The following is a 12,319-nucleotide window of genomic DNA, read 5'->3' as shown; positions in this document are numbered from 1 at the left end:
AGGGGAAAAACGCGGCGATCCCGCGCGGACCCCACCGTTGCCCTTTTTAACACCGTTGCCCGTTTAAGGGGTGGGCGTGGCTAGGGGGATGCCACGCCCACTGCGGGCCAGGCCACGCCCCTCACCGGGCGCGGCCGGAGCCGCCGCCGAAGCCCCGGGCGGGACCGGAACGGCCCGGGGGGCACCGGGGGGGGCTCTGGGGTCCTGACCCGGCCCGGGACGGGCGGCCTGGGGGCTTCAGGCGCTGCTGGGCAGGTGGGCTGGCGGCCGAGGGGGCGTAGGGGCAGCTTTGGGGTCTCTCAGAGCTGGGGCCAGGTTAGGGGGTCCGGGAGGGTTAGGGGGTTCTGGGGGTTTCAGAGGTATTTGGGGGTATAGAAAGGTTCTTGGGGGGGTTAGGGGGTTCTGTGGGGTCTCAGAGGTGTTTGGGGGTATAGAAAGGTTCTGGGGGTTAGGGGTTCTGGGGGTTAGGGGGTTCTGGGGGTGTTCAGAGGTGTTTGGGGGTATAGATAAGGTGTCTGGGGGTTAGGAGGTTCTGGGGGGTTAGGGGTTCTGGGGGTCTCAGAGGTGTTTGGGGGTATAGAAAGGTTCTGGGGGTCTCAGAGGTATTTGGGGGTTAGGGGGTTCTAGGGGGTTCTGGGGTCTCAGAGGTGTTTGGGGGTATAGAAAGGTTTGGGGGTTAGGGGGTTCTGGGGGTCTCAGAGGTGTTTGGGGGTATAGAAAGGTTCTGGGGGTTAGGGGTTCGGGGGTTAGGGGGTTCTGGGGGTCTCAGAGGTATTTGGGGGGTATAGGAAGGTTCTGGGGGTTAGGGGGTTCGAGGGTTAGGGGTGTTCTGGGGGTCTCAGAGGTATTTGGGGGTATAGGAAGGTTCTGGGGGGGTCTCAGAGGTATTTGGGGGTATAGGAAGGTTCTGGGGGTTAGGGGGTTCTGGGGGTCCCAGAGGTGTTTGGGGGGGTTAGGGGGTTCTGGGGGTCTCAGAGGTATTTGGGGGTATAGAAAGGTTCTGGGGGTTAGGGGGTTCTGGGGGTCTCAGAGGTGTTTGGGTGGCATAGAAAGGTTCTGGGGGTTAGGGGGTTCTGGGGAGGTCCTCAGAGGTGTTTGGGGGTATAGAAAGGTGTCTGGGGGTTAGGGGTTCTGGGGGTCTCGGAGGTATTTGGGGGTTAGGGGTTCTGGGGGTCTCAGAGGTGTTTGGGGGTATAGAAAGGTTCTGGGGGCTTAGGGGGTTCTGGGGGTCTCAGAGGTGTTTGGGGGTATAGAAAGTTCTGGGGGGTTAGGGGGTTCTGGGGGTCTCAGAGGTGTTTGGGGGTTATAGAAAGGTTCTGGGGGGTTAGGGGTTCTGGGGGTCTCAGAGGTGTTTGGGGGGGTATAGAAAGGTTCTGGGGGTTTAGGGGGCTTCTGGGGAGGGGTCTCAGAGGTGTTTGGGGGTATAGAAAGGTTCTGGGGTGGGGTTTAGGGGGTTCTGGGGTGTAAGGAGGCTTTAAGGGGGCTAGAAGGGGTTCTGGGGGTCCTAGGGCATAGGAGCAGGTATAGGGGGCTCTGGGGTGGGGGGTTAGGGGTTCTGGGGTCTCAGAGGTATTTGGGGGTTAGGGGTTCTAGGGGGTTAGGGGGTTCGGGGGTCTCAGAGGTGTTTGGGGGTACAGAAAGGTTCGGGGGTCTCAGAGGTATTTGGGGGTATAGAAAGGTTCTGGGGGATTAGGGGTTCTGGGGTCTCAGGGTCGTGGGCGCAGGGGTAAATTTAAGGTGATCGTGGAGGGGGTCTCCCGTTTGGGTGGGGGGGCGGCGCAGGTTTAGGGGTGTCACAGGTGCGTGGGGGCTGTTTTAGGGTCTCAGCCCTTTGACCTCCACGGGCAAGCTGGGGAGCCCCTCATTTCGGGTGGGAGCCCCCCATTTCTGGTGGGAGCCTCCATTTCGGGTGGAGCCCTCCATTTCTGGTGGGAACCCCATTTCGTGGGAGCCCCATTTCGGGGGAGCTCCATTTCGGGGGAGTCCCATTTGAGTGGGCCCATTTCTGGTGGGGCCCATTTCGGTGGGAGCTGCTTCGGTGATCCCTATTTCGGGGTCCCTGAGGGGGGGGCTGTCACGCTGAGGTTATTCTCCCTGGGGGTCATCTGAGGACAAGGGGGATTCTAGGGGGGGTATAGGGGGCTCCTCATCCCCTCTCCTCCCTCCCTTCCCCAACCTTTTCCCCCCACCCCTGACCTTTGACCCCCATGATGCTACCTGTATTTCGGGGGTTGGGGAGGTGGGAGGGGAGGGAGGTTCCTTTCCCTCCTCCCTCCCCCCTCTGGCGACACCCCCGGGTTATTTTTAGGGCTCTCCTTGACCGGGAGGGAGGGAGGGACACGGATCCATCCCCTCCCCCCTCCGTGGGGGCGTCAGGGGTGGTTCTGGGTCGGTCGTGACGTCGCTCTGTCGCGACAGGGCGCGACGGGCATGGCGGGCGCCTCGGTGAAGGTGGCGGTCCGGGTGCGGCCCTTCAGCCCCCGCGAGAGCAGCCGGCAGGCCAAGTGCGTCATCCAGATGCGAGGGAACACCACCTGTGAGTGGGGAAGGGAGGAAAAAAAAGGGGGGGGTGGGCAAAGGGACCCCCTCCCCACCCCCAATTCCCCGTCCTTGTCCCCGTCTTGGCCACCAGCCCGCAGGACCAGCTGCCAACGTGCTAAAAATAGCAGCTGACAGGGTTATTTGGGGGGGTGATGGTGATGGGGGGGGTTTGGGGACACGCTGGGGGGTGGCAGTGATGTCAGGGGTGTGTCCCCCCCCCCAAAAAAAACCCCTCTGCCACCTCGCCAGGCATCACCAACCCCAAGCTCCCCAAGGACGGCACCAAGCACTTCACCTTCGACTACTCCTACTGGTCCCACACCTCGGTGAGCGCCTCGAGGGGGGGTTTTGGGGTGTCCTGTAATAAATTAAGAATGTAAGACTGTTATTATTTTTTTATTATTATTTTATTATTATTTTAAGACTGTAATAAATTAATTAAACACGTGTAATTTCTCTGTAACCATAACTTTCTGTATTTTTTTTTGTTCCCTGTAGTAAAAATTAACGATAGAATTCTGTGTTTTGTAACAAATTCCTTTTCCAGTAAAACTTAATATAATGATTGCCAGGAAAGTCTTATCCAAAACCAGGCAGAGAAACATACACAAATCATGAGAAAGGAATACACAAACCTTTTCTTAAGGTAATTGGGCAATCAACTCCAAGAACTCCAAGAAAGGATCCTAGATCAGATAACCCTTCTTCCAGGAAAGAAGAAAAAACGAAATACACTTTCTTTGTGAGAATTCAAACCCCAATAAATATATTATGTTTGCCTTCTTGCACGGGGCAATCCTCTAAATTCAGACTTGGGATTGTGAAATATGAAACCAGAATGATATAAAAGGGAGATGAAACATTCAGGTTTTTTGCCTCAATGCTTGTTTTAACGCTTTGATAATAAACTTATTTCTTTATTGCGGTTTTTTTAGCCCGGCTTTTATCGTTTCACTTCTAACACCCCTAATTCTTTTTTCCCTGCAGGAGGAGGACCCAAATTTCGCCTCCCAGCGCCAGGTGTACCAGGACATCGGGGAGGAGATGCTGGCCCACGCCTTCGAGGGCTACAACGTTTGCATCCTGGCCTACGGCCAGACCGGCGCCGGCAAGTCCTACACCATGATGGGGCGGCAGGAACCGGGGCAGAGAGGCATCATCCCGCAGGTCTGGGGGGTTTTAGGGGGTGCTGGATCCCCCCCTTTTCATCTACCACATCCCCCGTGGCTCAGCTTGCCCCCCTCCCCAAATTCCACCCCACAGCTCTGCGAGGATCTGTTCGCCCGCGTCGCACGGGAGGGGTCCCCCGAGCTCTCCTTCTCCGTGGAGGTGAGGGGGCTTTGGGGGTTCAGGAGGGGTCCCCTGAGCTCTCCTTGTCCGTGGAGGTGAGGGGGCTTTGGGGGTTTAGGGTGGGAAATGCATGGGGGCGCCCCTAACTTGCAGGTTCCCCTGGGTAATTGTAATTTTGGGGGTTCAACTCGAACCCCTCGTGCCTTGCAGGTCTCTCCCCCAAAGCTGTTTGGAGGTTCATCTACCCCTACCCTAGAATTTTGGGGGCTCTCCCTTTGCCCCAGCAATCTGGGGGCTCACTTTCCAACCCACCCCCTCACTCTGGGGTTCCTCCCCACCCCAAACCTTGCCCCCACCCTTTTACCCCCCTTCACCAGGTGAGCTACCTGGAGATCTACTGCGAGCGTGTGCGGGACCTGCTGAACCCCAAGAGCCGGGGGGGGCTGAGGGTGCGGGAGCACCCCCTGCTCGGGCCCTACGTGCAGGATCTGTCCCGCCTCGCCGTCGCCTCCTTCGCCGACATCGCCGACCTCATGGACAGCGGCAACAAGGCCAGGTGGGGAGGGGTGGGGTTCAGGGGCACCCCCCAGACCCTGAAGGTTCCCCCAGATGCTGAGGGTTCCCCCACCTTTGAGAAAAAAATTAAAAAATAACCCCCTCTCCCGCAGGACGGTGGCGGCCACGAACATGAACGAGACGAGCAGCCGCTCGCACGCCGTGTTCACCATCGTGTTCAGCCAGCGCCGCCGCGACCCCCTCAGCGACCTCACCACGGAGAAGGTCAGGAAATCACCCAAAATTATTCCCACACCCCCCAAATCCCCTGAGTTACCCCCAAAATCCCTGCCTGCTTCCCGCCGCGAATTTTCCCCCGCTCGCGCTCCCTCAAACCCCACCCAGTTCCCTTCGCTCCTCGAACCGCCCTGCGGTCCCCAAAACCCCTGAAATCCTCTGCAAACCCCCCAAAAACCCCCTCACAACCTCCACACCCCAAAATCTCCCCAGACCTCTCCCCAATCCCTCCTGCCCCCCAACCCCAGGTGAGCCGCATCAGCCTGGTGGACCTGGCGGGCAGCGAACGCGCCGACGCCTCGGGGGCCAAGGGAATCCGCCTCAAGGTGAGCGGGGAGGGGACCCCCTGTACCCCCCAGAAAGAGGGGGTGCCCCCTCCCTCCATCCCCCAGCCCATCCAAGCCTTCCTCCCCCTTCTCCCCCTCCCCAGGAAGGCGCCAACATCAACAAATCTCTGACCACCCTGGGCAAGGTCATCTCCGCCCTGGCCGAGGCGGTGAGTTTGGGAGGGAGGGGGTTAAACAGGGGGGTCTCATCCCTCTCCCCACATCCCGTGGTGTCTCCCCACAGCTCTGGGGTCCCCTCGTTTTTTGGGGGGCACCCAAAAACGGGGGACTCTCTCTTTTTCCTCCTCCCCCACCCCTGACAGACCAGCAAGAAGAAGAAGCCGGATTTCATCCCCTACCGCGACTCGGTGCTGACGTGGCTGCTGAAGGAGAACCTGGGTGGGTTCCTGGAGGAGTGGGGATTTGGGGAGGTGGCTGATGAGGTTTTTTGGGGGTCCCTGCTGAGCCAGCCCCCCTCTCTCCCCCCCTCACAAGGTGGGAACTCGCGCACGGCCATGATCGCGGCGCTGAGCCCGGCCGACATCAACTACGAGGAGACGCTGAGCACGCTGCGGTGAGGGGAGGAGGGTTTTTAGGGGGAGGAAAAAAGGACTTGGGGGGAGGTCTTGGGCCTGATTCTGGACTCCCCACCCCCTCCCCAGCTACGCAGACCGCACCAAGCAGATCCGGTGCCACGCGGTGATCAACGAGGACCCCAACGCGCGGCTGATCCGGGAGCTGCGCCAGGAGGTGACGCGGCTGAGGGAGCTGCTCAGCGCCCAGGGTGAGGGGTTTGGGGGATTTTGGGGGTCAGGGGGTCAGGGGGGCTGTGGGAGCTGCTCAGCGCCCAGGGCTGAGGGGTTTGGGGGGATTTTGGGGGTTCGAGGGGCTCGAGGGAGCTGCTCAGCGCCCAGGGTGAGGGGGGGTTTGCGGGGTCAGGGGGCTGAGGGAGCTGCCTCAGGGTGAGGGATTTGGGGGATTTGGGGGATTTGGGGGTCAGGGGGCTGAGGGAGCTGCTCAGCACTCAGGGTGAGGGGTTTGGGGGATTTGGGGGTCAGGGGGCTGTGGGAGCTGCTCAGCGCCCAGTGAGGGGCTGGGGGAGTTTGGGGATTTGGGGGTCAGGGGGCTGAGGGAGCTGCTCAGCGCCCAGGGTGAGGGATTTGGGGGATTTTTGGGGGTCAGGGGGCTGAGGGAGCTGCTCAGCGCCCAGGGTGAGGGGCTGGGGATTTGGGGTCAGGGGGCTGCAGGAGCTGCTCAGCGCCCAGGGTGAGGGGTTTGGGGGGGTCAGGGGGCTGTGGGAGCTGCTCAGGGTGAGGGGCTGGGGGATTTGGGGGTCAGGGGGCTGAGGGAGCTGCTCAGCGCCCAGGGTGAGGGGTTTGGGGGATTTGGGGGTCAGGGGGCTGTGGAGCTGCTCAGCGCCCAGGGTGAGGGGTTTGGGGGATTTTAGGCCAGGGGTCAGGGGGCTGAGGAGCTGCTCAGCGCCCAGGGTGAGGGATTTGGGGGTCAGGGGGCTGCAGGAGCTGCTCAGCGCCCAGGGTGAGGGATTTGGGGGTCAGGGGCTGAGGGAGCTGCTCAGGGTGAGGGGCTGGGGGATTTGGGGTCAGGGGGCTGCAGGAGCTGCTCAGCGCCCAGGGTGAGGGGTTTGGGGGATTTTGGAGTAGGGGTCAGGGGGCTGGGGAGCTGCTCAGGGTGAGGGGCTGGGGGTTTGGGGGTCAGGGGGCTGAGGGAGCTGCTCAGCACTCAGGGTGAGGGGCTGGGAGGGTTTGGGGGCTGAGGAGCTGCTCAGCGCCCAGGGTGAGGGGTTTGGGTCAGGGGGCTGAGGGAGCTGCTCAGCGCCCAGGGTGAGGGGCTGGGGGATTTTGGGGATTTGGGGGTCAGGGGGCTGAGGGAGCTGCTCAGCACCCAGGGTGAGGGAGCTGGGGGATTTTAGGTAGGGGTCAGGGGGCTGAGGGAGCTGCTCAGCGCCCAGGGTGAGGGGCTTGGGGGATTTTGGGGGCCAGGGGGTCAGGGGGCTGCAGGAACTGCTCAGTGCCCAGGGTGAGGGGTTTGGGGGATTTTAAAGAGGGGTCAGGGGCTGTGGGAGCTGCTCAGTGCCCAGGATGAGGGATTTGGGGGTCAGGGGGCTGGGGAGCTGCTCAGCGCCCAGGGTGAGGGGTTTGGGGATTTTGGGGATTTGGGGTCAGGGGGCTGTGGGAGCTGCTCAGGTGAGGGGCTGGGGGTTTGAGGGGTCAGGGGGCTGCAGGGAGCTGCTCAGCGCCCAGGGTGAGGGCTGGGGGATTTGGGGGATCAGGGGGGCTTCAGGAGGACAAGATGTGGCTCTGAGAGCCGCTCAGCACGCAGGGTGAAAGGCTGGGGGTGGGGGATTTTGGGGCTGAGGGTGGGGTTCAGGGGTTTAGGGGAGAGATGTGAGGCAGTTTAGGCTCAGATTTAGGAGAACTGGTGGAGCAGAGGGTTGTGGAGGGGTAGAGAGAGGGGATTTGGGAGCTTTGAGAGGTTTGGGTGTGGAAGGGATTTGGGGGTCGGGGAAGGGGAAGGGGAAGAGCTTGGGGGCAGAACTGAGGGGGTTTGGGGGCTTTTGGGGTTCTGGAGTGGGGTGCAGGAGGTAACAGCCAGCCCCACCGACCCAACACCCCAGGTCTGTCTGGACAGCCCCCCAAGACCCCCCCACCCAGACTGCCCCCACCCTCAACGGGGGCCGGAGCCGGAGCCTCCTGGGCGCCGCCGAGGCCATGGAGAGGCTGCAGGTGACCCCAAAAACACCCCCAAACCCCTCCCCTGCCCCTGAGGGACCCAGGAGTGCCACATCCCCTCCTAAACTTTGGGGGCCCCCAAATGGGTTTTTCCCCTCCCCAGGAGACAGAGAAGATCATCGCGAGCTCAACGAGACGTGGGAGGAGAAGCTGCGGCGACGGAGGCCCTGAGGCTGGAGAGGTGAGAGGGGTGTCCCCAAACCCTTCCATCAGCCCCCCAAAACCCTCCCTAATTTCCACCCCAGCCCTGCTGAACCTCCTCCTGCCACCCTCCCCAAATTTCCTCCACAACCCCTCCCTCCACCCCATGACCCCCTAAAATCTGATCCCCACAGCGCTCTTTATGGGCCCCCCCCAACCCAACAGCCACCCCACCGCCCCCCCAAGCCCCCCTTGAGCTCCCCAGACCCCTTGGACCCCCTCCAACCCCCCCTGTGCCCTCCAGGGAGGCGCTGCTGGCTGAGATGGGGGTGGCCCTGCGAGAGGACGGCGGCACCGTCGGCGTCTTCTCCCCTAAAAAGGCAAGTTGGGGAAGGAAGGGGGGCTGGAGGGGAGCCCCCAAAACCCTGTGACCCATCCCCCCACCAGGAGGAGACCCCACTCACCTTCACTCTGGCTTGGGGGTCTTTTTTTCCTGCCTCCCAAAAGACCCCCCACTTGGTGAACCTCAACGAGGACCCGCTGATGTCCGAGTGCCTCCTCTACCACATCAAGGACGGCGTCACCAGGTGGGCAGGGGCACCCCCAAAAACCACTCAGGGCCCTTCCTGAACCCCTCAGGGCCCCCCCAGATGCCTCAGGACCACCCCCAATTTACTCCTGTGGCCCCCCAGGGTGGGCCAGGTGGACGTGGACATCAAGCTGTCGGGGCCGTTCATCCGGGAGCGGCACTGCCTGTTCCGCAGCTGCCCCGACCCCTCGGGGGAAGGTAGGCAGTTCAGAGGGGGGGAGCCAGATTTTGGGCTGCACCCCCTCACCCTGCACCCCCTCTTCTTGCACCCCCTTAATTGCTTTTTCTCCCCACTCCCCCTCCCCTCCTCCCCTCCCCACAAAATGCTGGCACTGGAGCAGGTCACCGTGGCCCCCTCTCCCCTCAGGTACCGCTCCCCCCCTTGTGCTGGTGGGTCGAGGGTGGGATTTGGGGTCCTCCCACCCCGGGTTTAGCAAGGGAGGGTGGTGGGGGTGGTGACCCACCCTCCCCTCGTTGTCCCCCTTTCCCTGAAGTTGTGGTGACGCTGGAGCCGTGCGAGGGGGCCGAGATCTACGTCAACGGGAAGCAGGTGACGGAGCCGGTGGTGGCTCAAGTCGGGCAGGGTCTCCCTTCCCCCCAAATCCCCCTTCCCCAAATCCCCTGCCCCCAAATCCCTCCCCCAAATCCCCTGCCCCCAAATCCCCTCCCCCAAATCCTCTTGTCTCCCTCCCTAAAATCCACCCCCGCGTGCCCCCCAAATTTCCCTCCCAATTCACTGACGCCCCCCCAAAACATCACCACGACCCTCCCAGATCTGTGGGCATCCCAAAATCTCCCCTAAATCCTCCCTGTTTCCCCCTCTCCCCTCCCCAAACCTCCCCTCTATCCCAGGCTCCCGCCTCATTTTGGGCAAGAACCACGTGTTCCGCTTCACCCACCCCGAGCAGGCGCGGCGGGAGCGGGAACGGGGGGCCCCCCCCGGGCCCCCCCTGGACTGGAACCTGGCACAGCGAGAGCTGCTGGAGCAGCAGGGCATCGACATGCGCCTCCAGAGGTGGGAGGCACCTGGGAACCCCCCCTTCCCCCCACACCCCAAGGCAGGATTTGGGGTTCTCATCCCGTGTGCCCCCCCAGGCTCCAGGAGCTGGAGAACCAACCCCAGCCGGAGAAGGAGACGGTGGAGCAGCCAGAGGTGAGGGGGCCCCTGTGGGGAAGGAGCTGGGGGGTAATTTTGGGGTGTGTGGGTGCACTTTGGGGGGGTCCCCTGTGTCACTTTGGGCGTCCCACGGGCGGCTCTTGGGGCGCTCCTGGGCGTCCCCCAGGTCCTCTGGGTGCGGTTGGGCATCCCCTGAGCGCCACCGCTGCCCTTTGCCTCCCCTCAGCATCCCATGGGGGGGTTTTTTGGGTGCCCCCTGAGCCCCACAATTCTTTCCCTCAGCCCCCCACGTCAGACCCCCGCTGCTACGAGGCCGGCTGGCGCCTGATCTCGTCGCTGCGGGCGGCGCTGCCGGCGCCCGCCGTGCGCTCGGTGCTGCCGCCGGGAAAGCGCCGGGAGCCGCTGCGCGTCTACCAAATCCCCCAGCGCCGCCACGGGGGCTCCTCGGCACCGCCAGCATCCTCCACATCGACCCCATCGACCCCCTGGGTGACCATGGCCGACCTGAAGGCGCGGGCGGTGCGGGAGCTGTGCCGGCGCCACGGCAAGCGCGAGCCCGCCGAGCGCGACGGCTGCCGCGCCGTGGCCGGGGACGTGTGGGATGCTGTGGGTGGTGAGGATGAGGAAGGGGTTGTTGGTGGCCCCACCTGCGAGCAGGCGAGCGAGGTGGAAGGGCTGAGGCTGCACCTGGACCGGCTGGCGGGGATCCTGCGCGAGGTGAAGCGGCAGAACAGCGCCAAGGACGAGCAGATCCGCGCCCTGCGCGACCGCGTGGGGCAGATGGAGCGCGTCCTCCCGCTGCCGCCGGTGAGGGGGCTCCCCACGGGGCGCCCCGAGAGCCTCGGGGTGCCTGAGCCACGGCCTGACCCACAGCACCCTCCCAGACATCCCCCCAAGGGGTGGGCCCTGCCTGCCCCACGAGCTCCTAACGCAGCCCCACGAGCTCCTAACGCAGATCCTGCCCCACGAGCTCCTAACGCAGCCCCACGAGCTCCTAAAGCAGATCCTGCCCCACGAGCTCCTAACGCAGATCCCGCCCCACGAGCTCCTCAGATCCCGCCCCACGAGCTCCTAACGCAGATCCCGCCCCACGAGCTCCTAGCACAGATCCTGCCCCACAAATCCCTAAAGCAGATCCTGCCCCACGAGCTCCTAACGAAGATCCCACCCCACAAACTCCTAACGCAGATCCTGCCCTACGAGCTCCTAACGCAGCCCCACGAGCTCCTAACGCAGATCCTGCCCCACAACCTCCTAATGCAGATCCTGCCCCACGAGCTCCTAACGCAGCCCCACGAGCTCCTAACGCAGATCCTGCCCCACGAGCTCCTAACGCAGATCCTGCCCCACGAGCTCCTAAAGCAGATCCTGCCCCATGAGTTCCTAACGCAGATCCTGCCCCACGAGCTCCTAAAGCAGATCCCGCCCCTACGAGCTCCTAACGCAGATCCTGCCCCACGAGCTCCTAACGCAGATCCTGCCCCACGAGCTCCTAATGCAGATCCTGCCCCACGAGCTCCTAACGCAGATCCTGCCCCACGAGCTCCTAACGCAGATCCTGCCCCACGAGCTCCTAACGCAGATCCTGCCCCACGAGCTCCTAACGCAGATCCTGCCCCTACAAACTCCTAACGCAGATCCTGCCCCACGAGTTCCTAACGCAGATCCTGCCCCACGAGCTCCTAACGCAGATCCCACCCCTCGAGCTCCTAACGCAGATCCTGCCCCATGAGCTCCTAATGCAGATCCTGCCCACGAGCTCCTAACGCAGATCCCGCCCCACGAGCTCCTAACGCAGATCCTGCCCCACGAGCTCCTAAAGCAGATCCTACCCCACGAGTTCCTAACTCAGATCCTGCCCCATGCAATAATCTGCACACACCCCCCCCAAAATCTGCCCCTTCCCACCCCGTGGCACCCCCACACGCATCCCTCCAACCCCACAACCCCCACCATCCCCTGCAAACCCACCCCCACAACCCCCCCATCCCTCCCCCCAGACCCTCCCCACAACCCCTCCCCCATGCATCCCTCCCACCCCACAACCCCCCCATCCCCTCCCCCAGCACCCTCCCCCACAACCCCCCCCCATACCCCTCTAACCTCTCCTCCCCTTCCCGCAGGACGACGATGCCGACGATGCCGAGCCCCGCCCGAGAGCCCCCTGGACTCCCTCCTGGCTCGGAGCCGGGGTCGCCGCCGTCTCCTCTCCCCGTCGGCGGCGGCGGCGCGGCTGTGCCGGCTCATGGAGCAGGACCCGGCGTTCCGGCGGGAGGCTGCGCTGGCTGCGCCAGGAGCAGGCCCGCCTCGTGGCCGGGGAGGGGAAACCCGCAGCCCCCGCCCACCCCCCGCGCCGCCCCCACCGCCTCCTCCTCAACGCGGCCTCCCAGGACTCCAAGCTGCGCTCCCTTTAAGAGCAACCCCAGCACCGCGTGGCTTGGGGGTCGCCGCCACCCCCTCGTCCGAGCACGGCCCCCCCGCCCCACTCGGGGCGCCCTCGCCGCGGGTCCCTGGACGGGGGGCCCTGGCGACCCCGTGGGGACCCCTGCCCTGCGGTGCGCCGCTAGCGCTCGGCCCCCGACCTGAAGGCGCGGGGGACCCCTGCTTAGGGGGTGGGGCGGGGGATTTTTGGGACACCCCTCACCCCCCACATGGACAATGCACAGCCTCCCCACCCCACAATAGGGGGTCTCCTGCCCGGGGGAGCCCCCCAGCTGCTGCACACTGCCCTCCCCCCAGCGTGTGCGTGTGTCTGTAGGGGACCCCCTAACCT

The 12,319-nt window shown here is 63.6% G+C and overlaps 1 protein-coding gene across 1 annotated transcript; it reads left to right on the top strand.

The window, feature by feature from the left end:
- The first annotated feature begins 136 nt into the window (after positions 1 to 136).
- Positions 137 to 11,960, top strand: LOC126642602 (kinesin-like protein KIF1C). Its single transcript, XM_050320352.1, is given in 24 exon segments — positions 137 to 255; positions 2,419 to 2,536; positions 2,791 to 2,867; positions 3,529 to 3,708; positions 3,805 to 3,870; positions 4,209 to 4,387; positions 4,500 to 4,611; positions 4,872 to 4,949; positions 5,054 to 5,119; positions 5,273 to 5,348; positions 5,445 to 5,523; positions 5,612 to 5,733; positions 7,599 to 7,693; positions 7,803 to 7,818; positions 7,821 to 7,853; positions 7,856 to 7,880; positions 8,145 to 8,220; positions 8,348 to 8,427; positions 8,533 to 8,627; positions 8,924 to 9,013; positions 9,282 to 9,444; positions 9,525 to 9,582; positions 9,829 to 10,989; positions 11,670 to 11,960. Coding segments are annotated over 23 exon segments (3,324 nt in total). The 5' UTR covers positions 137 to 255; positions 2,419 to 2,430.
- The last annotated feature ends 359 nt before the right edge of the window (positions 11,961 to 12,319 follow it).

This window comes from Myiozetetes cayanensis, unplaced genomic scaffold, assembly GCF_022539395.1.
Source record: "Myiozetetes cayanensis isolate MyiCay16 unplaced genomic scaffold, myiCay2020 scf234, whole genome shotgun sequence".
In the NCBI taxonomy this organism is placed as follows: domain Eukaryota; kingdom Metazoa; phylum Chordata; class Aves; order Passeriformes; family Tyrannidae; genus Myiozetetes; species Myiozetetes cayanensis.
This window is presented reverse-complemented; position numbering and strand designations above follow the sequence as displayed.